This window comes from Vicugna pacos, chromosome 17 (genome assembly GCF_048564905.1).
Source record: "Vicugna pacos chromosome 17, VicPac4, whole genome shotgun sequence".
Classification (NCBI taxonomy): Eukaryota; Metazoa; Chordata; class Mammalia; order Artiodactyla; family Camelidae; genus Vicugna; species Vicugna pacos.
Window position 1 is genome coordinate 8,825,468 of NC_133003.1, and position 27,879 is coordinate 8,853,346.

General features: G+C 39.8%; 1 protein-coding gene across 16 annotated transcripts in view; it reads left to right on the forward strand.

Moving 5' to 3' along the window:
• RBMS3 (RNA binding motif single stranded interacting protein 3) overlaps positions 1-27,879 on the forward strand; it is a 921,458-nt gene that overhangs the window by 700,660 nt on the left and 192,919 nt on the right. For all 16 annotated transcript variants that reach the window (XM_031686913.2, XM_072940905.1, XM_072940906.1 and 13 more), the window contains one exon: positions 54-133. In XM_031686913.2, coding sequence (XP_031542773.2) covers positions 54-133 — 80 coding nt within the window. The remainder of the gene's footprint in view (positions 1-53; positions 134-27,879) is intronic.

The window sequence follows — 27,879 nt, forward strand, 5'->3', positions numbered from 1 at the left end:
AATGTGCACAACCTCACGAATGTCAGTGATTCCCTGTTTACTTCTTTTCCCAGAATGGAGTCTACTGAAAAATGTGAAGTGGTGATTCAACATTTTAATGGAAAATATCTGAAAACACCACCAGGCATTCCAGGTAAGAAATGCCATAATCATTAAAAAGTGTCTAGGCTGGTTGATATTATCAGAATAAGTCAATGGTAAGAACCGTGGTTGGTCACTGGGAGGGAAAAGTTTGCTTTTATAAATATGTATGTTTTCAACTGAACAACTCAAAACGACCAAAAGCTTCTTGGGGATTCTTCTTTGGCCTGCCTTTTGAATCTCTGCTGTTAATTCCCTAAAGTGAATTAGAGGAAAAACGTAGCAAAGAATAGTTAAAAATGGACTTGAGGTAAAGAAAGTTTGACTCCTATTATTAATATTGGTACCCTGATTTCTAATTTATAAAATGTCTAAAGAGTGATACATTATAAATAAAATAACAGTGGAAACCACAGATGGAGGCCAGTCCTCAAACATCTTACCAGCCCATGACAGGAAGAGTACAGAAAGGGAGAGCCAGCATTTAGAAACGGTTATAGCAATATGACATGATCACAAAATCTTAGTGGTATTTTTCAAAAATATCAAATATACACTGAAATTGTGTTTTAAACCGTCCATTCATCAGAGGGAGGCAGAGAAGCACCAATCTAGATGACCTCCGGGCATTTCACATTTCCAAAGGCAAAATTCTTAAGATTTGACACGCATCGTAACATGGTGTATGTTATGCTGTTAGGAATTAAAATCAACATAAAACAGTTAAATATATCTCATCTATCAGGATGCAGGCTGGAAATGCCTCAACTTGATATTAACTTGGTAGTAGTATATGTGGGAAGTATTTAGTGTTTGTTTATCTTATTCATATCTCAATAAAATGGGAGGAAAAATTATATCTTACTCACACATTAAAATTTTAAAGGGGGAATGAAATTATAAAAATGAGTGATAACAAATAGATAAAGAAATATCTGACTAGTCCACGTTGGTTATTTGTTGCTTTATTATGATCAGTGATTCTCAGGAGGAAAAATGTGACTTCTTCAGTCTTAAACATTCGTGTTTCTTTTGATGATTCTCAGCTGCATCTCTAGTGTCTGCCATGTAATGTATCTACTATTTAAAATCTGTGGTTAGACAGTCTGGGGGTTGAGCATTTGGTTTCTTAAAATATGCTGAGTTTATACAGAAAAGGAAATCAGAACAAAAAGAGAAGTATTTTTGTGGCGGGATTGAGTGCCTTTCCTGACTCACTGAGTTTTGGAAGGATGTTGAGAAAGGGGGCTGGCGCTTCAGACTGACACTTGGGTGATCTGGGAAATCCAAGTAGGACCCCTGGTAAATCGCAGGTCAGCAGTGAAGCCTGCACCTCGGTTTGGTTATCTTCCATGCACAACGTTGCCCTGAGAACCAACTGCGTTATGAGCCAACTGGAGACATACGGTGTTGTTAAGAAAAGAGTTAGAAGTTTTCATCTCAGCATGGAAACTGTCCTTGCATTTTAGGAGAAATACTTTTTTTTGTTTCCCTTATAGAAAAGACATTTTTAGGCACTCTGCTCAGACCCACCGTTGAATAAAGGAGTTGCGTTGTTAAAGGATTTTCCCCTTAAATATCCCATTTCATCCAACAGATGTCTACCTACAGGGAAGGCGTTCACACTAGATGTGAATTATACGGTAATGTAAAAAATTCAAGAAGGAACAAATTATGTGGTACTTACGTTGATTCAAGTTTTGACATAGGTCTCAGTTTTTTATGTTTCTTTCTTTTTGGAGAAAGACAGTGAAATCCTTTTTGACCTGATTGATTTGAAATTGTTTTATTTGGTCTCACCCATAGAACATAGAGCTGACTAGTACAATTTAATGCTAAAGACTAAGAAAGTCACTACAGATTCCCTAAATGTCTTTCCTGAAGACACAGGCTGTGATATTAACCTGCCTAATATCATAGCTACACCCAATGGAAACATTGTGAATAGCAAGAACTTGGTTATGAGTTTCTCACTCAGGTTTATCTCGTGGGAACATGAGAGGCAAAATAATTACGCTCAGTGATGAAACTCTTAAGAATTACAACTTCATGCTTCTGGGATTTACACTCAATACAACAGAATTAAATATACAATGCTGATCCTCATCAACACTTGAATTTGCTTATTTATGCCTACTTTGGAAATCAAATCGAATTCAGTCAAGGCTTCAAATGCTAGTAGAAGATAATATAATTTTTCATCTTTAAGTTTGACATGGAATAAAATGATATAATGCAAGATGTGGGTGTTTTCAAAGGTACAGCAGTAAAATGACTTTACTGGGTACATTTATCAAGTCATGACAGTGGTAATTAAATCTGGGGGCATGCTGTTAGCCTTCCTTGGTCCTCGCTGCTTTTTTTGTTGTAGATGGTTGAAATCTTACTTTCAGAAACTCATATCTTAATCCAGTTCTCTCTTCCATCTTGGAGGCTGGGAGTGACATGTCCCTGTGAGCCCTGCTATCTGATTGGAAGTGATTCCTTTGATATTGTCAAAAGAAGTGATCAATTCTCTTTTTAATACTGATACAGCTTTCAGGAGATTGTCCTTGCTTGTGGGTGCTAAATAAAACCACCTGTAATTGATCTGAGCCACTTGCAATTAAAATAGAATTCAAAAGCTTGCAAAAATCTCAGTGTTCTACCTTATCAAGATTTGGCACCTTTGAACTCAGAAACTTGTGGGGTTTTAGAACTGTACGTTGATGGTTTCGATGCAGTGCTTTAGGGTTGCGTGAACGAGGGGTCCACAATGATCCAAAAATGACCTGAGGTCTTCAGACCCTAAGAAAGCTGTTGAAAAGATCAAGCCCTGCTTCTGTCCTCACTCTAAGCAGGAAGAGAGCAATGGGTAACATTTTCACATTCCTTACCTCTCCACTGAGAGATGATTTGGGGAAATGCATGCCTGCTGTTGGGTAAATATCGTGTGATTTTGGTTCTGTCACTCTTGATGATAATTCCCCTTAAAGGAGAAGCAAAGTTAATTTTTCTGAGATGACCGTCTCGCTTACAAATGGGTCATTTCTATAGAAGAAAAAGAAAAGAAATCCACTTCAACCCAAAACTTTGACATAGATCAGACGTTCTCTCTCTGAGTTCCTCCTATTTGTTCATAAAAGATCTAATTTTAATGAACGTATTATCGATCGTTAATGCCTTTTACAACCTACAGACTAGCTGTTCACTTTGAATTCTTACGTTATCCCTAGATTTTGAGTGCTTGGATCATTAAAGCTAAATAGACATGCAAAAAATCTATTAAGTTGAATTCTGGCACAGGAAATGAACTGAGATCAGGTGGCTGTGTTGTGACCAGCAGGTAGGAAGGAGAGGCCAAAGACGCATTAAATAGCATTAGTCATTGCAGCTGTCTGCAGAAAGCGATCATCCAGTATTTTCTCCCTCCCCTGGAAGGAAAAGGAAACAGCGTTGCATAAACATTGCCTGTCATACGTATCGATCTTGTTGTTTTATGGACAAAATGAACCACCATTAGTTGCTTGCTTGCCTAACCCCAGACATTTCTTTCTCCCAAAACAAATTGCACAGCAGCCCAAAGCATTCCATTCTTCAACCCCTGGCAGAAGCAAAGGGTTTAAGTTCCCAGATGCTTCAGTGACCTGTAGGGCGTGAATCTGAAAGGCTCACTTTCACAGAGCCCCATCCCCTTCCCCGAGCAGAGTGGTACACCATGCGGGAAAGGCTTCCACGTATCAGGACATGTACTGATGAACAGAACACACAGGCTAGCTTGAGAAAAGATAAATCATGTTTTGCTCTCAAACTAGACTTCTGCTTGTAAGCGCATGCTCTTATTTGTGGGGCAGTCTTTCCAGAAGAAAATCGAATAACCCACTTGAGTATGATTTTCTTACTTTTTTGATAATCATTTCTAATCCCAGTCTCACTCCAAGAAGTAGGGAAGGGTTGAAAGAGATCTCACCATATTTTGGGATCTTTATAATTTTACCAAATCTGATTCACAGAAATCTAGACAAAAAATTGACAGAAGAATCATATTTTTCTAACTAAGTAAAACTGTGTGCCTACTTGATGCTTTGACCTATGGTTTTACTATTTTGTGTTTATTTAAATAAAATATTTGTAGGACTTTGGATGTATATTTATGGAAATATTCAAGGAAAAATATTTAAAATCTGATAATATTTTTAAGAAAATCAAAAAATAAATGTTTTTTTGTTTAAATTGAAAACATCCCCTAACGTAAAATATCAGCAGTGTACTAAAATGAAATTTATATTATAATTCTGAATATTTCAGCAATAGATACACAAATTTTTATCAGTGGAAAATGCTGTACTCTCCCAACCAGTGATTCCGCAGTAGCACCGATCTGTTTTAAGTCACAAATGCAACAGTAGTTGAGTGAAAAGCACCACACAGGAAAATATTGTTGTGTACAGTTCAGTAAAAATACATCTTTGTGATTCTGCTCTGTTGCCTAAGTCTTGAGTTTCTCTTCTTTGTGAAACTAAAGCCTCATTTGCATAATAAACTTGCCCACGACCGCAGTCCCCGGCTGGGCGTTGGCTTAGATTTCTCATTAATAAGAGGATTTTTTCAATACTTAGGAGCTACTTTCTGGGAAGCGTCTCATCTTTAATATTAGTGATCCTTTCTAGGTTATTTCTATCCACCAAACGTGTGTTAGTTGCTCTGTGGTGAGATGCTGTTGGAACATTGTTAGTGAATTTCAAGAGTAACCCGACAACGTCATGGTCCATGGTGTCCTAGAGTGAGTTCTGTGGGCGTGGGCTTGGTCATTCATTTCTCAGCCTTTCTGTGGAGTCACATCTGATGCTGGGAAGGTATTTTATGAGTTGGTTGGTAACTAATTAAATAAGAAAGGAGACAGAGATGATTATATTTTTATATCTGGATGAGGAGAAGCCAGTCAGAGAGGATACAGGGGATCGTCTTCAGGAGACTGTGACTGATTGGAATGGGTTTTGTGCCCCCAAGCTACACACTCCCTCCCTCCCTCCCCTCCACTCCCCTCCACCTGTTGATGGCAGCTGCGGGAGGGATGGATGCATCCTAGAGGCAAACACACACCAAATCTCTCTACTTTGCTACTTCAGGGCAAAAATCTATAAAAATCTTTCTCAACCTGATACAGGTTTTCTGCAAACTTTAGGGACGTTATCACTCCCTGGGACAACTCTCAAACAATGTGATATGAGAGTTAGCAGACAGGGTTGAGCCCCTCATCCTTTGGAGGGACAATTCCAAGTCACAATCCTCAGCGTTTCTTAAGGCGTTGCCTACAGTAGTAACAAGCTCAGTGAGACACCTTTTACTGGCTTTTCTTTCTTCTCTTTCTTTTCCTTTTCTGTTATAAATGCTTTCTGACATCAGCTCCCAGTTAAACTGTCTCATTCCAGGCTCTGATTTGGGGAAACTCAAATTAAGATGGGTGATTCAGGAATCACAGTGGAGAATTCTGTTTTGATTTTAGAACTTCTGGTCGTAGAGGAAAGTCGATACAGCTCAAGTAAGGAAGTGAATTTCACAGACCAAATACGTTGGTTTCATTACTTTGGAAACAATTTACAGCAGCATTTACAAACTACGTATTAGGGATGGCAAAGGCAAGTATTTGTGGTATCAGAGAGATGGCAGTGAGGGTTTAAATTTATCAGGAGAGATGGAGGAAGGCAGTGACACTACTGAGCTCAGAACAGCTGAGGATGTGACGAGGTGAATGGTTGATGACAAAAGGGAGAAACTGAGGGACCAGGAAATAGTCATAGGGAAACCATCAAAGCGAAGATGAGGGGCAGGTGCAGAAAATTGTAACATAGAGAAAGGAGTTTGTGAGGTTTGGGTCTTGGATAAAGGCAGAGTGGTGTCTGCTGTTGATGGGTCCCGTAAGGGAGATGGAGATGATCTTTAGCTGAACTGCTCCAGGCTTCTCATGAGGACGCTGGAAGATTTTTCAGCATCACTGTTGATTTCCTCAGCAAACCTCACCCTTCCTTCGGTTTTCTCTGAAGTTCTAATCTTCATAGGAGAAAGGCAGGAAGTGTGAACAGTGCCACGGTGATTTTTTGCTTATGTATTTGATTCTGAGTTTTCTAAACCAGAGTTTTGTTTGTTGGGTTTTGTTTGTTTGTTTTTGTTGTTGATTCAAGTGTTCTTGCTTATCCTCCGTTAGATAAACAGACGGGCACACACATAGGCTAGCCTCTCCCATCCTCCTATAGGCAGGCAATCAGGCAGGCAGTCAGACAGACAGACACACTAGCGTCGGGGTGTGGTCTGTGGACAGGGATCAGCAGCGTTGACCAGGGGCAGGAGTGCCACTGGCGAGTCATAGCATTTTATCCCATGTCCCACACTGCCTTGCCTGGGGGTGGCATCCGCTCCCCCAAGTTCACCGGACTCAAACATTTGAAGTCTCCCTGCTTTGGGAGCGGGCGTGCTGAGGTCAGGGGAAGAGTTCAGCGGCAGATATGGAGGCGGCACAGCAGCTAAGGGGGATGCTTCTCAATAAATGTTCTTTGAAGTTGATAAATGTTCTTTGAAATCCATGAATTGAGTAACTCTCAGACTTATATTTGCTTTTAATGGCATTCCTCAGGGTGTACGGGCAGGGTGAGGGCGGGGAGGTCCACCTCCTGTGTCATCCACAGACTTGGAGGACACTTTGAGAAAAATCTTTACATCTTATCTTAATTTTTGACAAAACTTCTCTACAACCACATTTGTATACCTAAATATACAGAAAGAGAGCTACATATTCACAAGAATAAGAAACTTAGTTTGAGAAAGATTCTAGTTAATTTTGAAAAGCCTCATTTGTCCAAGACTCCATTTCAAGGTGTTACGCTGGCGATCTAATTGTTATGTCTTTAAGGAACTCATTCTTGGATGGTGCAGTGATGAATTCTGCTTTCTGACATGGAAAATGGTCTTGCCTAATTTATACTGAAATAATGTTTAGATCTTAACTTACTGCAACTGGATCTGGTTAAGCACTATTCATATGCTGTACTTTTGTCCCCCCCGGCCCCTTTTTTTCTTTTTTCATATAAAAATGTGAATATCTTGAGAATAAACAGAAAAGAGAGTTTCTTGGCTGTGCTTTTATCCATTTGGCATAATGTTACTTCTCTCTGCCTAAAGGAAGTAGGAACGTTGGCTTATTATTACTATAATAATATAATGACATAATAAAATTTGTAGTGTTTAATCAATGTGTTACGAACAATGTGTAGTCCTGACCATAGATTTTCTATAATTATGTGTAAGCACTGGCAAGTGGTAGCAGCATTTGTCCAGAGTCTGCACTTGGCTCCAGAATCCGATTTTTTTAAGCTGTCATAATTTTGTGGAATTGAGAAGGATGAAGACGTTTTTTCTGTGCATCTCCAGAATCACGAATCATCTTCACCCGTTTTTTTAATCTAAAATGATAACTCCATTCAGGTCTCCAGAAATTTCTGCTTGGAAGATTTCACAGTGAAGACATACAAACCAAATCAGAAAGCCTTCATTTTATTTCTAAGATGAAGTTGGACTTTGCCTTCTGTCACCATCACTAATGAGTAGTTAAACCATTTAGTGTCTGTCCGTACGCGTCCTCTTCGCAAGCAGAGAGAGTTGAGCAGCTTCAGACCAATTAAGACACAAGCCATAGAAACCAAGCTCTGAATAATTGAGTGCTTAGTGCATTTCCAAATCCAGGATCTTTAATAGGATTGATTTAAAAATACATTCTGACCAATTTTGAGATAAATGACTAGCCACTCTCTCTCAGTAACCACCGAGAAGCCTGCCACGCACACTGCTCATTATTTATGATCTAATTTTTTTTTAATGAAAAGTCTGCAAAATTTAAGGAAATATTTTGAGAGGACTATAAATGAACACGCTCATTAGGCAAGCTCTGAGCCAGCCGTCGTGTGTTTGACTTCTAACTGTATCCTCTGATTTCTTACCTCTTCAAGCAGATGAATGATGAATCAATTCACTATTATTTTAGTCATTTTTCAGTACAGAGAAAGAAATCTTTTGTAGGGAATTAGCATGTTTATGATCTCTTGTTTAGGATTCATATACTTAATTTATGAATTCTTAAATATATTAAATTTAATTTAAAGACACATTCGTCCCATTGGATTGTACATTTTTCTAAGGAAGAACTCTGATGCTTATCTTTCCTTTGGCCCTCAAACCATTAACCTATAAACTCTTTGAATTTAAGGATTGCACCTTGCTGTTTATTGTATGTTTCCGGCATCTAACCCAATGCCTGTGGCAGAGGAGTACTGATAATTATTTGTTAAATAAGTAAATGACCACTTGTGATAGGCAGAATAATGCCCCTTCTCCCGCCGAAAGATCTCTAAGTCCTAGTCCCCAGTGCTTTGGCAGAGGAATTGAGGTTGGAGCTGGAATTAACGCTGCTAATAAACTGACCCGTAAAGTAGAGAAATTACTCCAGATTATTCGAGTGGGCCCAGTGTAATCACAGGGGTCCTTAAAAGTGGAAAGGGGGCAGCACAGGAGATCAGAGAGCTACAGCAGAAGAACTTGACCCACCATCAGTGGTCTTGAAGATGAAGTCGCGTGGGCAGGCTCTGGAAACGGACATAGACAAAGGAACCCGGTATGGTTGACACCATGGTTTTTATCCCAGTGGAATCAGGTCAGACTTCGATGTACAGAAACAGAAGGTAGTGAATTTGTGTCATTTTATGCCCCCACGTTTTTGTTAATTTGTTCCAGCAGTAATAGGAAACTACTAGACTGGCACATAACTCATTTCAACTGAATATCGTCTGAAATATTTCTAAGTTACATTATAAATAGCCTCTGGAGAACTTTCTTAGCTTCTTCTGTTTTGAACCTCTTCTGTTATCCTTTGGGTTGCTTGTGTGTTAAACAGGAAAAACCTTCTTGTTAATTATTTTGGCTTTACAGTTTCTTTATACCATCTTAAAAGGATGTATTAGAATGGAACACTGTTAAACATCTGAGAAGAGAGTCTTCAGAGGTGGGTTCTAAGATCTCAGAGAACATTATTATTGACCCAAGGAAATCAAATATTATTTCGAGCCATCTGGTTCCATAAAATATGCCAGGAAATGTATACCACTGAAAATCTAAGTTTACGCGAATCTCGTCACTCTCAGCCTTCATACTTGCTTTGAATAATTCCTGTTATTGAAAAATCATTAGGGTTTAGAAGAGCTCAAAGCAAATGTATAGCTGATAATCAACCTTAAGTTTGAGGTGGGTACACCTAAAGCAGAGGGGATGGTCCAGCCCAGTTCTTTGCCCTGTGAGTTAGAGAGACAGTGACCTGAAGCTCTGCATAGCTGAGTCCCATAGGAAAGCTTAGTTTTGAGACCAGACTGAAAGTCCAGGGAGGAAGCTGTCAGTACTTACTAAATGTTAACACAGATGTACAGCTGGCCCTTGAGCAACCCAGGGCTAGGGACACTAACCCTTGGAGCAGCTGAAAATCCTTGTATAGCTTGTAGTCTGTTCTCTGTACGTGCAGTCCCTCCATATCTGCATCCGTGGATTCAGCCAACCTCAGATCGTGCATTACCGTAGTATTTACTACTGAAAAGATGCCTAGTATAAGTGGCCCCGCCCAGTCCAAACCTGGGTTGTTCAGCGGTCCATTGTATATTCTTACTATTCAAGTGATTGCATTCTTAGTTATTTAAGTGATTGCTATGATTCAGTTGATTAAAAACTTTCAGTGAATTTACAAAAATGTATTTCTCAGCCAAAGTGTGTTACAGTCCCATAGCAGTATTAGGAGGCTGTAAGTAGAGCCATTTTCTTTTGAACTGAGTGTGGGACTTACCGTGCACCCGAAGTTTGTCAGATAGTTGTTACTAGCTGAATCGCTGAAATGCCCTGAAGCGAACGATTCCACAGTTGAAGTTGATTTCTAGCTGATCGGTGTTAGGGCAGATGTCAGCCCTCCCAGGGTGCTTGCCTGACTCCCGTCAGCCTACATCTCTTCTCCTAGCTGGGCTGCCCTCAGGGGCAGGGGGGCTGATGTGCCTACACACAGTGAGAGCTGGAAGTATCTAGGAAGTTACAGCCCCCCTGGTGGGGGCAGCCCTTAAGCAGTGATTGACAGCTGTTGCGCTATTTACACCCCAGTTTTGCTCCTGATGAGACCTATACCATCTCCACAGTTTCCCTGACCCCCTGGAGAAGGACAAACTGGACACACGCGAACTAAGGCACCGTTGTTGATAGTTGACGGCTTCCCTGTCAAAAGCAAAGACAGTTTGACTATTGACAAGACCTTTGCAGCAGTGGGTAGAGTTGCAGTCCCGTGTCCTGTGAGTGAGTGGTTTAGCTAATCCTGATGTGTCCTGATAAAGGTGCATTGAGAAGCATCAACAGTGTACCAGTATATACGATCATGAGATTTTAATACCATAATTCTTAACAAGGCACAAAAGCGTTGAAATCAAATACTGAAACTAACCTATTTTTATGTGCAATCACTTTGCGATAACATGGTGTCTTTGAGCCAAATGGAAGTCCAGAGACCTGTGGGGTCCCTGGGATGCTCTCCCTTTCCGGTGGTCTGCAAGGTCAACATATTTTCATAATATCGGCATATTATTTGTCTTTTTCACTCTGAATCTCTTGTGAGTATAGAGTGGCATTTCTCAGAGGCTGCATGATGTGTGATACAGCAACAGATTGAATTCAGAAGCAGATATGAGAATCGAATGCAGCGGTCTTCTATTAAGCCAGACATTACAGAGATTTGCACAAATGTAAAATAAGTCCACTCTCATCTTTATTGGGGTTTTGACTTTTTTTTTGATTAAAATGTATCACATGTTTTCATGTGATGGATTTATGATTGCTAGCTGGCGCAAGTTAATAAGGAAACAAATTCTAAACTTTCTGTTTTATTTTTTGAAATGGTAAATCTACATAGATTTAACCTATGCAAACAAAAGCTCTTTGGAGTCTTTAATAATTGTCAAGAGGGTAAAGAGGTCCTGAAGCAAAAATACAAGCAAACAACAAACAAAACTTAACCAACTTTGAATGTTACTTATAGAGTAAAATTCCAGATTCAAGCCCTTTCATCTTCTCAGGATTAGAAAAGACTAAAAAAGGCAGCCATGAGAAACAGGAAGTTGAAAACATCCTCTTATCTTTCTGATCTTATGTTGAACAACTGGATGTCTTCTAGAAAGTGATTTTAAGTCAAATAATTAAGAAATATGCTTTCATTAAACGAGTTACACTACTAGTTTTTGGTGGTTTATTTTTTGGAAACGAGCGAGCAGATTCCTTAATCTATAGTGGGTGTTTTTTGTTTTTGTTTTCAAATGCAGAGGCAGTGGTTATTTTTCTAAATATTTGCACGATCATTTTATTAGCAAGTGGTATACTTGACAGAATCTGTGAATGTTTTATTGAAATTATTTATTGCTAGGTTTGTGCATATGTAGCATGTGTGGTATGCTGGGTTTGTGGGCACGGATCCGTGTGATTTGTGAATGGCATGTGGGTCTCCCAGAATTTAGGGAGAGTTTAAGGATAATATTTAAGAGGCAGAAGGCTAACCACAGCTATTACACAGGAGTTGGTTTATCATCATAAGAACTATTCTGTGTCCTTGTGGCTGCTGATTTCACGTAGTGCGCATCTTACAGCTGGACGGCGCCACGAAGTTCTTTTCACCATGTGTGATTCATCTTAAGTGCAGACTTCTACCTCTGTTAGCTGTAGTAAATAATAATACTAAAATAATACTAAAACAATGCTAAAATAAAAATACTAAAATAATACTAAAATAATAAAGAGTAATATGTAATTCAACACTATATACTATTAGTTTTCACATGATTTTTTTCTAATTTTCAAAAATTATGACATCTCCTTTGATGGCATCCCAAATTCATGGTTTCTTTAAGCTTATTGCCTCTTAACCTGAGAGTTCTGTAAGGAAAGTAGATATCTAGCCATCCTTAATAACTGGTTATAATTTTAACCCAGTGAGTTCATGTAACAGAGATAAGAATTAAAGACAAAAATTTCTCCTGGAATTTATTTTGAGAAGATACCACTTTGTTTGTGTCCTTTGATGGCCCCATCACTTTTTTCATCCCAGGAACTGGTGTTTTACTTTTTTGCTGCAGCTTGGATGTTAAAAGGGCGACATCTGTTTAGGTCATGAATTCTACGAGAGCCTTGTGGTTGAGATACTCTGTCTCATCTGTGAATTTTGTTGGTGGGAGAGCAAACTGTATAGAGAATCTCACTTCTCCCTTGGAGGCTGATGGGTCTTGGTTGGAATTTTGGTTCTGTCTCTTGTTACTTTTGAATGTGGGCAAGTTAGCTAGTCTCTTGCCAGGTTCCTCATGGAACCGCCTGTTTCCACTAGATGTTTCTAACGCCTCCTTTACAAAAGTGTTGTCAGGATTCACGAAGAGATGTTTGTACAGCTCCATGGAAGTTCTGGCAGGAGGCGGAAGACTTTACCATTAGAGGTAGCATCTATTTGCCTCGTGAGAATCATTTCATCAGTATCCACCCTGTAGGCTGGAAATATAATTTAACTTCTGAAGTCATTGATGGGCACCATCTAGTCCATGGACTGTGTAAGGCATACCTCCCTTAGAGCTACGTTAAGACCACCCTTCCATTTCCAACCGTTTGCACACATTTGCCATACCTCATTCTAGAACGATGTCCAATTAATTAAAAATGTCCCAGCTGGAGCTCAGCAGTTTTCTGGGATGGTTAGAAAAAAGTAGCTCACCAGGTAAATATTTACCTGAAATTTGCCGTGGTGACCCCCCGATTGATAAGTACTGGTCACACTTCTGATAGAACCAAGATGGCTATGTTAAAGGGAATGGTCATTATTTTAGGTAAAACAACTGTAAAAAACATAAAACAATCTCAGGCTTCTTGTAATACTTTCTCAGCGTATCTCTGCATCTCCAGTTCACAGGTCCTGCAGTCCCCTTCTATCCTCATGTCCCCTGCAAAAATCTTGCTTAAAAATAAGTACAACCTGAAAAAAAAAAAAAAGAAAATAATGAATACAACCTGTTTTGTGCAGACTTTACTGATTTTCAGCTCCCCTGCTCTCAACTCTCACTGCATCACATTGAATCATTTTCTCTGATTTGGGGCATCCATTTGTGGTTGCAGCCCTATGTGGCAATTCCTGTACCTTTACCTTATCTCACCAGATAACAGAATTATGCCTGTTTTATCCTTAATACCTCCTCCCATGCTTAACATAGGAGAGGCTGAATGGAGATACACTGAATCAAATTTTAAAACATGGAGCACAGTATTCCAGAGTGATTTCTTAATACTGTCTCAATAATACATCCGATTTGTAAGTAACTTAGAAAGTAGAAACTATCAACTATGATGCTTCCACGTAGAAATATTTTGCATAAGATGTTCCTCTTTGTAAACTGTTAAATATGTAAATCTCTAAAGCTTTCTGTGGATAGAAGTGCCGTGTTCAGTGCACAAGTATCCTTTTCTTTCCCATGAAAGATAAGGTATCTCTCCATTCTGCTTCCTACTTTCCTGTCTTCAGATTTAAAAAAAAAAAAAAAGGAATGGGCTGTGAAAATTCAAAGCAGCAAAAATGATATACAATAAATGTGTTGGAACTCCACACATCCTGATGGCTGTTATAATTCTGCAACTAGCAATTAGACCTGCTTTTTTTTTCCTAATTACAATCCTTTGAGAACACAACTCTAGCCTTTTCAAAGGTTTCTCTCTTCCAAAAGTTCGTACAGTTTATGCCCGTCATGCGTGGGGGCTGAAGTGTCCTGTGCCGTCAGCAGAAAGGACTCGTTAACCTTTACATTGATTGGAACCGTCATTTGGATAAATATTTACCCGCTTTGTCCCTGATGGCTTAATGAAATCCTCCGTCAATAGCACCAAGAGTTTCTCCTCTTGACCTCTTGTCACTTGTTCAGAAAATTTTTATCAAGCTGTTTTGTTGACACTGTTAATCTCTTGCTGTTTGGCACAGAAACACACACATTCTGGATTGAGTAGAATTATTTTACACTCTTTTGGTTCCTGCAAGGCAGATTATTTCTGTCTTTGGGTTTCCTGTCTTAACTTCAGGACGTAGGCATTTCCCGTTTCTGCGTGTTTGTCTTTCTGTTTCTGTCTTTTCTGTTTCTTTCTGCCTGTAGAGTGCTTCTCTTGTTGCTCTTTCTATGTCATTTCTTCAATTCCACTTTTGGGCACCAAGATCTCCTCAAAGAAAAAGTTAGAGGCGGTATTGGCCAACACCGTGGAGGTAATCAAACCAATATATGCATGTATCCGATCAACACTTTGAACACTTAAGCTAAATATACATGTTACTTATCAATTAAATCTCAGTACAGCTGGGCAGGGGCGGTGGGGAAAGATACAGTTAGTACCAGGAACTGTCTGTGTGTCCCCGTCTCCACATTCAATCAGTGGATACTTTCATTCTGGGGAGAATGGGGAGGGTCATTATATCCCGAACATTCTCAAAGTGCCCTTGCGGAAAAGGTACTGTTCTGTCTGGTAGATGGCTGAGACTTGCAGAATTTATGCAAATCGCTCAGACGCACCCGTAGTAAGTGGGCTGACTGACCCCAGGATTTAGTTCTGCCACTTACTAGCTGTGTAACCTTGGGCAAATTGCTTAACCTCTCTGTGCCTCGATTTCCTCATCAGCAAAATGGAGATAATCATCACTCCTTTCTGTAGTATTGTTGTGAGGTGGCTGTGGGTTCAATCAATTAGCCTCTATGGAGCTCTTGGAATATTCTTGGTAGATATTAAGTGTGTCTTAGCTATAAATAACCCTTAGTTGTACTAGCAGGTCATAATGTTTTTTTCTTGCGTGGAGAGGGGAAATCCTGTAGGAGGAGAAATTGGGAGGAAATCCAGTAACTTTTCCCCTGTGTGTCTATCCCCTCCATTCCCAAACTTGGAGGACCATGTTCCTTCTTCATTTGCTAAATAGAATGAATATTACTGTTTTGTATTGGGTGAAATGTTTCATTCCTTTAGTTCATTTGAAGCCTTCGTCTTTGAGATTCAGTTGCTTCCTTCAATACTCATTCTAGCTGTTAGAAGACTGGAAATACTTGGCCATCACTTCCAGCAAACCATGCACTTTGTTTGTATCCTAGTATTTAAGAAGTGGATCTTCTGTTATAAAGGCCAGGTAGCCGATTTATGGAAACTTCCTTTAGAGGAACCATCTTTCTTCAAAAACTAAGCTATAGAAGGATTTTTTGTTTGTTTAATTTTTGCTGTTTTGAGTTATATATAAAGTTTGAGAGTTGGGTCCAGAAGAAAAGTCACATTGCTAAAAGCCTCTGCTAGAGAGGAATTACAGACTTTGTTTCCCCCCTCCTTCTGCATGATATCCTTTCATTGGGTGGACCAAAGAATCCATGGAAACTGAGCGGGACCTGATAATGCCTTTTTTCCCCTTGCATTCCTGAGATGCTGCAGAGAAAGTGTCTGGCACTCAGTACTGGGTTTTGTTTTGTTTTGTTTTGTTTTGTTTTAGGCTGAAAGTAGCGAAACAGTTACTACAGGTACCTAATTTAAAGAACTGACTAGGGTTCCTATCGTGATGACACGGCGTTATAACGTCTACCGGGGTGAAAACAGATCCAGCAATCCTACATTAATGCCCCCCAAAAACAAAACAAAACCATAATGATTACAGTAGAAAATCTATAAAATTCAATGATTGGAGACACAAAAAGATGGTATATTTTAAAGCCTCGTTTATCTTACGGTAATTCAATGTCCCTTACACTAGTAGACATTTAAAGTTCTTCTTTATTTAACTGAACAAATTTTCTCAAGTTGAGTATAAAGTAGACCTGGGAATATGTCCTCAGGGTGAGGGATGAACCTAGAGTGGAAGGAGTGTAATAAAGAGGCCAGAGAATGGGGGTAAAAGGAAAAATGACCCATTTCTCCTGCAGGACAGACGCCCAGATCAGATATTGATAGACTCTGAATTGAATAGAACAAGTGGGCTGATTTGGTCTGATTGGGTTTAATGATAAACTCTGTTCGTGGGTTAAGTCCTATCCAGCTGGGCTTTTTAAAACCCTGAATTTAATCAATGTTATGGTTTTAACTAAGTTCTTCTATATTAAAAATATTAAGCATTTTCCTGTCACATTTCTTACAAGTATTTTTTTAAACGAAGCTTTACTGTTTAACTTTCACTTCCATTTAAAAACAAATAATAGTTTGACTTTTATGTGAAATAAATTAATGTTTTCCATTGTACCTTCTAAACAAACCTTTAAATGCAAGAGATCTCATTAGCGTTCACTTTTTCTCTACATTTAATTTTTTGGTATATTTGATATCAAGTGAGTATCTAAACTGATTATTTAACAAGGTGTCCCAGCAGTATTTAGAAATTAATCCATTCTTTCACAGTATTTGATATTACCTTTCCATTTTCTAGATTAATTACCTGTGATATGTGTGTTTGCTTCCCCCAAGTCACACCAGTCCATTTATCCAGCATTATATGTTGTCTCACTCAACTAGTCCCTTACTTTCCAATTTTTAATTTTTTTTTTATTTTTAGCTGTTCTTGCTTTTTTTCATTTTCCAGATCTATTTTAAAATCAATTTTGTCACAGCGTCTCCACAATGCAAATGACAGATTTTTAGGCTACTGTATCAAGATACAGGATAACTCCTGAAAACTCCATGTGCTGCCTTTTGGGGAATCAAATCCTCCCTCCCACTTTGAGTCATTGGAAACCATGACTTTGTCTTCCATCCCTATAGTCTGGCCTTTTGGAGAACGGTATATAAACGGAATCATACAGTGTGCAGTCTTCTAAATCCGCCTTCTTTACCTTCGCATAAGGATTCAAAGTCCATGCACATTGTTGAGTGGTCATGTCGCCCCTTGTTATTGCTGAGTCATTGAATTACTGTACCTTGTTCTGTTTGTTCTTCAGTTGAAAGGCCTTTGGGTGATCAGCTTTTGGAAACTGGATATGATAAATTACCCATTTGTAATGCCAAATCAGTGGGGTTTGTTGGTTTTTTTTTTTTTGTACTATTAATTGGTAATGGATCCTGAATTTTATCTTCTCCTTAAGGGAATCCCTAGCTCATCCTTGAATTGCATGTTGTCTCCTGTGTCCCTAAAGTTTGAAATCCATTTTAAAGTCATTTATCTTTCCTGGAAAATGTAAAACTTGATTACGATGAATTCTTCTTTTACTGTGCATTTAGCTTATTCTGTATTTTGAGTTGGTAATTTGTACAAATAGTTACAAAATTCAAAAGCTTCACAGTGAAAACTAGTTTCTCTCCCTTGCCTGTGGTATAATCTCCCTAGTTTTCTCCCTAGAAGAACTAATGTCAGCATTTCTTGTTTTTCCGCAGGCTGTGCTTGAATACCAAACATACATTTATGTTGTCACTGTAATAATAGCAATTATACACTCTCTTCTAAATCTTGATTTTTTTTTTCACTGCAAAATATACCGTGAAGTTCATTCTTCACAGTACAAGGAAAGCTCTCTACTTTTGATGGTTGCATAGTATTCCATTGTATTGATATACAATACTTTGTATAAAAGTTTTCAAAGTTCCTTACTTATGAATAGCTGTACTGTTTCCTTAATCCTTTTCTATTACAAGTAACACAAAAATGAAGATTGCTCTTTGTCCCTTTTTCACATAGATGCACTATATCTACAGGAAAAATGTGTAAGGGGGACTTGGTGTAGGTCAAATATCATATTCTTGCTTATTTCGAGAAATTTGGCCAAATTGCTCCTCTTAGAGGTTATCGTAAGTTGCACTCACAGTAGTCAGTATAAAAAGTCCTTTCTCCTGACACCTTGGCCAATGCAATGGTTATGATCCTTTTTATAGCTAATATAACAGGTGAAAATTTACCATATTTTTGTCTTAATAGTAAGAAGAATGTAAACAGAAGTCGAGCATCTTTTCAGGTGTTCAGAGCTTTGCTATCTCCTCTTTGAAATCTGTGTTTATATTGTGTGTTCAGTTTTCAACTGGCCTTTTTCTAATTAGTTTTTAGGTGCTTTTACATTAAAGAGTGTCGGTGTCTGTCAGTCCTTATCTTTTGCCTTCATTCATAGTAGGTTTCTTTGCCATTTCAAATTTTTTTTTAATTACATGTATATGTGTATGTGTGTGTGTAATGTACACTCTGAAAATATTCAAATGTCATCAAGTTTTTTCTACTAACGGTATCCTTGCGTTTTAAAAAATCCAAAAAATCTAATCATAAAATCATCTAGAATTTATTTTAGCATAAATTTCAAGAGGGAGAAACCAGCTAGATTTTTTTTTTCTGTTTCCTGATGGTTAGTCAGTTTGTTCCAACACCATTTATTGACAAAGGACATTGTTTCCTCATTGAATTCAAATGTCACATTTTTCATCTACTCAGTTGTCATGTATATTTTAAATTTCCCTGAAGTTTCTGCTGTTTTCCTTGATCTACGCTGTCAAGTCACGTGTTAAGTTACAGCTTCAATAATGAGTATTTTGTATGATGTTTTAATACCTGGACGGCCTATGCCCATCAGCACCTTTGACAGTTGTTTTGTTTTGTTTTGTTTTAGTAATACTCCTGTTTTTTTCCCCACACTAACTTCCTATGAATTTTTACCTACAGCCCCCAAATATTTTATGCTTTGTTCATTTGTGATTTTAAGTGAGGTAAACCCATTGTTTTCGAGAAGACTTTCAACTCTGAACGCTTGTTACCAAAGGAAAACTATGACATAATCTGGCAGGCATTCCAAATTGTAGCCACATGTCCCAGAATGGTTTCTTGCTGTGCTAGACTTTGTGACATAAATCACTTCCACTTTATCGGCACTGCTGTTCATCTTCCATCTCTCACAAGTCAAAATCTTAAAGGCAGACAGCATTACAATATCTCAAATCTCTCTACATTCACAGGTGATGTAGCTAAGAAAAAACCAACCATGCTGACATCCTTTTCTGTTTTCTTTGCGGACACATTCTTACTGGAACGAATAGCTCTCTTCTACACTGCTGTTGGGAAAAGACGTCTCTCCCAGTGTCTCAAATACGATTTTTAAAAATCCGTTTGGGGGGGAAGAAACAGTGGAAGGAAAGCAATATATGAAAGTGAAAACTGTGCATCCCAACAAAACGTAGCTGTGCTGTAAAGGTGAGATGTCACAGTTAAAGAAGGAAGACACTTGCACCCGAGCACTTCATTCTGACGTGTCCTTTGTGAAGGATGGTTAAGCTGTCCGGAGACCACTGCTACACAGCTGACCTCAGCTTAGATGGGGAGTGTCATGTATTTTGTGGATTTTGGCTCCTCGACTTTCCAAAGAGCATGATTCATTCATGAATAATCTGCAACCCATTCTCCTTGCATAATCATTAGAAAATCCTGCCTTGATGGTTTTCCATTGAATGTTAAAGCTCTCAGAAGTTCCGCTGGGAGTGACCTTCCACCGAGTGGAAGGTCCTCCAAAATGACCTGAGGGCTACCCCCTCCTTTGGTTTCTCTGGTATCCTGATTTACCAAGTGTTTTACAGAAAGAGATTAAGCACTCAGGAGAATTACTTAATTTTCAAAAGGATTGCCTTTTTTTTTTTTTTTTTGGTGCCTGCCCCATTTTCTTGCTTTTTTGAGTCAATTCAAGGGATTTTTGAAGTTGAAAATCCTGAGATAGTTTACAGCCTCGGTGGTAAAATATTTACGCTTTGATATGGAGTGAAATTTCCCCAATTGCGCGATCTTTGAAATACAAATTGGATTTACATTTCCTTTTCAAAGCTTTTAATTCTTTTTGGTGAACGTCCCCTGACACTGCTGTGCAGACGTCTGTTTGTTTAATTCCAGCTCCTTCTCCGCCTGAATGTTAGACTTAGTGGGAGCCAGACCAGAAAATCAGAGCGAACCCTCACACCAGCCCCTGTGTAGAAAGTGCACCCCATTCCTCTGTACCCAGGGTGTTTTGTCAAATGTGATGAGAAATCCTGCTTTTAGAAAGCCTTTCATTTATTTTTTTTAAAGCCTCTCATACCTAAGTGGGGGTGAATAGGTGAATAACATTGATTTCTTTCAAGAGGGGTGTTGTGTAAATGCCGACTGGTAGATTTGCCTTCCTATCCGCTCACTGATCTCATCTTAAAGCCTTGAAGTCAATCCTTTTTTTTTTTTTAATGTATTGCTGTTTTAACAGAAATTCCATGTTACAAAATGAAAGCGACTGACCAAAGATGTTGAAATGATGCTTTAAAAGCCTCTTACCTGTCATCTTTGGCATTTCAGGGTGTCATTAAAAAAATCCAAACAAACGAGTGATGAAAGGAACAAATGTCTGTGTACTTTAGCTGACATCATTATTCAAATAGCTTCTCAGTGGGTTTTTTCCTTTCTTTTTCCTTTCCTCCTGGAAAATCCATTTTTGGAAGATGTCTTTGAACTAGGTCCGGTCTATAAGGAGTAGACCTTACTGTTTATCGAGTGGAGGAATTTTTTACCTTGGAGGCAGCACAGTTGAACTCATCATTAAGTAGCTAAAACTCTCCTCTAGTCCAAAACTCTGCCTGTCCAGCTAAGAGAACCGAACTAGAAACTTCTCCGCTTCTAACACACCTGGTGGGTCCACTAAGAGCATGTGGTGGATTTCAGTAGAGACATTCTTGACTGAAATAAAAAGTTGAGCGTTTTGAGCCGGGATGGCAGCCTCTCAGATCGCTCCGAGGGACCGCTCCGAAGAGGGAGGGGAGGAGCTAGGATATACAGGAGTTTTACAACAAAGACCAGGTAGTCAGAACATAAAAAGATAACTTGTTCTCTAAAGAAAACCAGGCATCTCAAGTTAAAGAATTTAGTGCTTTTCAATGGTTATAAATCAATAAAAAATGTTAAAAAAAAAAAAGAATTTAGTGCTTTTCTATGTATGGGAGGAAGCAAACATTTGGGCTCTCTGAATTCATTCCTTTGAGAAGCACCTAGCTATCTAGGGCCAGTGTCCTGTCCTTTCTTATTCTGAGTCCCCTCAGGGTGCACTATTGTGAGTGGCTGCCAAGGCAGGGCTGCGGGCTTGTCCTTACTGGGGGGGGGGGGGTGGCAGCAGCTGCTGATGGCTTGATGGCTTCAGCATTCTTTATTTACTGATATGGTTTGCAGTATTTTTCAATCACAATGTCCATTAACAAAGCAGTGACAGATCTTTCAGTGCAGTTTACATTTATATCACAATATCTTGGGCTCATAAATAAGAAACTTGAATTGGCACCAGCCTGTCATGGTTATTCCTGCACTTAATCATTTCCAATATATATTTTTTTCCCTAAAATGACCAGATTCTACTTTTAAAATTAAAGGTAGTGATAAATCTTAATCTCCAATTTGTTTCAAATCCTTTTGTAGTTTGTTGTACGTATTTCGTTGACCAGAAACATCACATGAGCTCTATCCCTTAATCAGATTGGTGAAAGTAAAAAAAAAAAAAATTGGTGCATCAACCAGAATTCACTGTTCACCGTATAATGCTGCCTTCTCTTTTGTGCCTCTGTTATTCTCGGTCTAAAAGTGGCAGAGGGTTAAAAAGAGGAGAGAAAATGGATTTAGATCAATATCCAAACTTTGGTTCCGTGTGTCATTCCATAATTGTCATTTATTTTTCCCAGCCTCAATTCCAGTTATCCAAAAATAGGGACTCCGTCCAAGCTACGTTTCGCCCTCTAGCACAGGAGTTCACAAGTCTTATTTTTTTTTGTTTGTTTGTTTTTGTATTCCACTTGAAGTCCTTCCTTTGACATGTAGGACCCTTCACACTTCTGTTTTCTGAGGGGGGGTAATCAGGTCTCTTCACTGCTTTCCGCTTGGAGGAGGCACCTGGGACTGAACCCAGGACCTCTTGCGTGTTGAGCATGTGCTCTACCACTTGAGCTATACCCTCCCCCCCCCCCCCCCGGGCCCTTCACACTTTGACTCCGTACTCGGACACTTACCAAGGTTCCTAGCCTTGTCTTCTACCACTGTGTGCATTTCTGGCTGCTCAAAAGAGAAAAAAAAAAAGTGCCACAGAACTGAAGTCTGGAACCAGAGGTCAGAGCCCCAGCTCCCCCACCTACCAGTTGTGTGACCTGGGGCAAGCAACTTAGCCCCTCCGTGACTCAGTCCCTTCACCTGTACAGTGAGGTCAGTCATAACACCTACCTGATGGGACAATTAAGTTAAAGAGGTTGCATATGAAAGCCCTGAACACAGAGCCACCTCCTAGTTAAGGACTCAGTAAGTATTTTGTATAGTAATAATATTCATCGTCATCACCAACACAGATAGAAGTCAACACTATTTACTTCTTGTCACCTTGCTTTATTTTAGCACATCCTAGGTTCCGCCGTTGAGACTGCTGGAACCTAGTCTTGTTAACAGCCCTAATGGCTTTGTAAAGTAGGCAAGACAATTAAACCAAAAATCCCAGGAAGATAATATTTAAGGAAGTTGTTTGAGTGAAACTGTCTGAAAATGCTGGAATCTCTTTCTTTCTTCAGCAAATATTTATTGCATCTCTACTGTGGACCAGGCACCATGCAAGGCTCTGGGAATATGGTGGCCAACGAACTGGTTATGGGTCCTGAATTTATAAAGCTTAATGTCTGGGTGGGAGACAGTTGATCAGATAACCCCCAAATGTGTGATTGTACATTTTGGTAATTCTATACATTAAAAAACAGAATGCAATGAAAAGAATAAGAGATGACCTATTTTAGTTGTCTGTAAAAGCTTTCTGGAGTTGACTAATTTGTGACTGGAAGTGGACACTGGCAGGTGAAGAGTGGGAGAGAGTGGGTGTTACTGGCAGAAGGATCTCATGTGCAAAGGCCCTGAGGCAGAAGGAGTGAGGGGTCTGAGCGGTAGCTGCAGGACAATTGATGCAGGAACTGATGCACGAGAGCAGGGCTATGTCTCATTAGCTGGGATGGGGCACTGGTCTGACCCCTTGGTACCTCAGAGACCTCCTTAAAAGTCAAGATTCTACATGCACTGGGAAGTGTTTCAGCAGGGAAGTGACAGTTGTAATTTATATTTTACAAAGATTGTGCTGGCTCATGTCGAAACTGGATTATAGAAAAGCGAGTGGAAACAGGGTGACCATTAGAGACTCTTGCTGTGCACAGGAGGAAGCTAACGTGGCCTGGGAGGTGGGCGTGGCTATGGGCGTGTCCCAGGTTATATTTACATGCTGTTAATTACATTTACGATTACATTTTGGAGGTCGAAGAGGCAGAACCTGGTGAGAGATTGCATGGTAGCTTTGGAGGAAATGAAGGTGTCCCAAATGAATCTCTGGTGACTCTTAGATTAATGATGTAAGAAACATCGCTGTTACATTAATGATTTAAGTAACATCACTCAACATTATAGATGTACATAGATGGCATCGTCCTCTATAAGGAAGAAAAGATGCTTTCAAAGCCGCTTAAGAGTCTCCTGGTCATTTCTGATTGGGAGTCAATATTAACACCTGCTGAAGATTAAAAGAAACCATATACAGAACCAGGAAAATGCCTGCATGTGCTCAGTAAAAACATGACTGTTTACCTTTAAGATTCAGGCTCGGAGCGTGTCTCTTCAACATGATGCAAAGAATGTCCTGTTATCAGGCACTGCTTTTGTTGGCTTGTTTTGTGGTTTGATGGGCACTTTGCTTCGCTGGCAGAGATAAAGGTGCCTTGTTTGTTGCAAGCACAGTTAATACAAGTTCCTGTACTTCACTGCCGGGTTCATGGCTTTGCTGATTTTCAATCCAGGTAGATCAGCTAGGCTGCGTGTCGATAGCTGAGGACTGACCCTTGTTGTGCCTTTATCTAGATGGATGCAAGCAGGTGCTTCTCCCACTGGCCCAGCAGCTGCTTCTGGGAGCCCCCTGGTCTGCACCGGGCGCTACGCCCCGGCGGCTGATACCAGGTGCTCACCTGAGCTGTCACTCGGACAGTCTCCAAGGGAATCGCCGGCTATGCAAAGTGTTCTCTGAGAACAGCTTCTGCCTCCACGTGGAAGGGAAATTATTTTTTAAATCCATTAAGGATGCTCTTATTAAAAAAAATTGAAAAAAAATACTTGAAAAAATATTTTCTGCTTTCAATGATGAGAGAACTTATGGGAGGATTAAAAAAATCAGTTACATTGATTGACTTCAATGGAGTGAAAGGTGATGCGAGGTGGGGAAAAACAGGCATCTCAATAATTTATTGTCATCTCCAGGGGTAGTGACAGAGTGCCATGAGGAAGAACTCTTTAGAAACTAGTAACAAATAAAAAAAATTAAATACTGTGCACAGACCCCCAGGGACCCCTCAGGGTGGCGAGGCTAGAGTTATGAGCATCCTCATAATGGATGTTTTCTCTTTTTTTTTGCTTATTTCAGTTTTTAAAATTTTTAATTTATTTTTTAAAGTGGCAATTCATTTTATTTATGTATTTATGGGGTGGGGGAGGTAATTAGGCTTATCTATTTATTTATTTTTGATGGAGGTGCTGGGAATTGAACCCAGGACCTTGTGTGTGCTAAGCTTGCGCTCTACCACTGAGCCGCACCCTCCCCCCATGGGTGTGTATCAAACATTTATTTCATGGGGGAGGGTATAGCTCAAGTGGTAGAGCGCATGCCTAGCATGCACAAGGTCCTGGGTTCAATCCTCAGCACCGCCTCTAAAAGTAAATAAGTAAATAGACCTAATTACCCGCCACCACCACCAAAGAAAAATTTCTCTCAAATAGGACTCAGTTTCCCATAATGTTTCTGGAAAGCCCGATGACCCCTGTCTGTGGGCTGCATGTCTATAATTCTGGCTCTGACTCTGAAGCCAGAATCCTCCCACAATGGGTAAAACGGAGCTCGATAAGAAGTTTGGGCTCACTGGTAAATGAAGGGCTGGCGGTGGCTTTGCAGATGGCCTGCATGACCTTGAACATGGCCGCAGCCCTCAGCGGCAGCTGAGCTCGTGTTTCTTCCTTAACCTGGAACCCAGCCCAAACGGAGCTTGAACATATACAGTGTCCGACTTTTTGCTTCATTTTTACGTGGTAGTGCTTAGTGGCTGAGAAAGCAAATGCTGGCATTAAACCAGCCGCGTGACCCTAGACAAAGTACCTTCTTTGCATCATGGGGACTGTACCGTCCAGCCCAGAGGTTCCTCCTGAAAATCCAGTGAGCTGTGGGCAGGTAAAACCCAGAGCTGCTGGCTGGTTGTAAGTGGGCAATGAATGCAGCACATGCTTAGTTTGAGACCAATTAAAAAGTGTCTCCATATTTGTGGAAGAGCAAAGGTGAGCTACTGAGTTAATGATGGGAATGATGCGCTTAGAGACTTGGTATATTGTCAGTCTGTTCTCACCGTATCTTGGAAGTAGATCGGAGGTGTGCCCCATCCTTGTAAACCCCAAGGCTGAGCACTCACTGAATGTGTATCTTTGTATTTTTCTGGTGAACTGCACACATGACAGGCACGATCAACTAGTAGATGTTATGGTTTTTCTTATTACATAATTATCATACATAACGGCATATGTGGTTGATTCATTTGCTAATTAATTTCCATCTCTCTGCACTAGAGCATCAACTCTGTGAGATCAAGATCCTTTTCGGTTTTCCTCACTGTCATACCTCTAACCTAAAACTGTACCTGGTATAAACTTAACAAGTCTTTGCTGAATTAGTTAACTGACAGATGGTAGTGGAATTAGATTCTAATCCATGCTGCATCATTAGGAAGTTATATAGTCTTGAATACATTTCTTAAAATCTCTTGGACTTACCTTTCTCCTCTATCAACTGCAAGGGAAGGGGTCAGGGGGACAACCAGCTGTGCCGTGAACTTCCATCACAATTTTAGCATTTTATGCACTATTAGCAGAAAAGGATGTTGGGTTGATCCATTGCTTTACTGAGTAACTGACTGAATAGAAAGCAGTGGAGTTCTGTGCAAAAGAATTAACTTGCATTTAGCGCCTACTGTCTGCCAGACTAATTGGAATGAAACACAGTCCCTATGCTGGTCAGTTCCAGAGGGGCGGGAAATGTACATGAACCTACAGGTGGTCCCCTAACTCTGCAATGCAAGAGAGAAAGAGAAGCCATGTGCTACAGAAGGCTTAGAGGGTCTTCGCCTGTAAGCTGACTCCTGAAGGTTGAGGGAAAGGTTTTCAACCTGAGAAGCAGAAAAGATGGAAGAAGTTTATTCCACTAGGAAGGAACATGAAATTAGGAAGTGGTGTGTGATGTTGAGAGTGTGGAGAATTTAGCAAGCCTGGAGCGCAGACTCTCCATGGTGGGCAACTTGGTATGAAACCAGAGAGGCAAGATGGGTGTCAGACATGGTGAAGATGTGATGAAGACCTTAAAGAGTTGGGAATTTATCTTCTGGGGTATGGTCGTCCAATACAATCCTATCATTTTACTGTTCAGAGACAATCTAAGAAAGCCATAGTGACTTGGCTAAGGCCACACAGCTAGAATTTGAGTAAAGATCTTTGGACCCCAGAGTAAATGTTTCTACTGTACCACCCTTCGCCCCTCATCCAATTGGACTGGTTGCATAAATGGATTGTTGCAAATCTGAAGAAAGTCTAAATTCCAGGCTTAAACAGTTCATGTTGCTTAAATCTGTCACCAGGTCATAGGCAGAGTATTTGTTTCTAAACAGAGAGGTGTGAAACAGGATATTCATAGCTGAGAGACAGAGAGAGAGAGAGAAACATGAGAAAGCATTTGGTGCAAATGAAGTTTTTCAAAGAAAACCCAGTTGTTTTGGCCAAAGAGGTGTATGAGAAGTAAGTAATTTTTTTAACTTGATAACTCATTTAGAGGTCAAAGAAAGAGAGGGAGAGAGAAAAAGAAATAAAGAGAGAGAGAGAAAGAAAAAAAGAGAAAGGAAAAAAAGAAAAGAAAAAAGGAAGAGGGGAGGAAGAGAGGAAGGAAGGAAGGAGGGACGTAGGAAGGAGGATGTATCCAGGTTTCCCAGAATCAGTTTTGTCTCTTCTTTTAGTCCCTTGGTAACAAAAATTCCCTAACACAAGACAGAAATGGAACATGAAATATTTCCCAGAACTTGAGATCTACTAACACCTGCTCGTTGCCAACATGCTGTGCTTTCCGCCAAACCATTCAGAGAAATTCCTAAGAAGGTTAGTTTTAAGGGACCCCCATCTTAGCCCAGTTTAAGCTAAGCGGAATGGATGACACAGAGGTGCAAATTGGTGTCTGTGCTCTAATAACCAAGGGCTGTCACATCAAGTAATACTGTCAAGTATTGTGACCGTGGAATTTGTGGTGACTCCGTGGAGCCCTGTAGTTCATCAGTTGCATCTTTTTTTTTCCATCAGCTGCGTCTTTGAAATCATTTGTTAATAAGCGCAAGTTCTTCTTAAAATGTCAATGGTGATGGCATGTAGCTTCCATTCATTTTTTTTATAATCACATTGGATCGTATGATCCTTAAAATCATTATCTCTTATTATCTTTTCCTGTAACTTCCTTGTTTAGCAGGTGTTTTAGTTACTTTTTTTTTCTGAAGAAATGCATTGCTTTAGCCAAAAGAGCAGGCAGTTCCCATGAAGGAAACAGTGTTGAGTGCCCCTCGACTGTTGGTCAATGGAGTAGATGCCATGTTAAACCGTATTCCCGGATTACAAGACCACTGAAGAAGGGCTGAACCCACATGCTTAAATGATTCAAATTTTATGTAATTCTCTGCCCT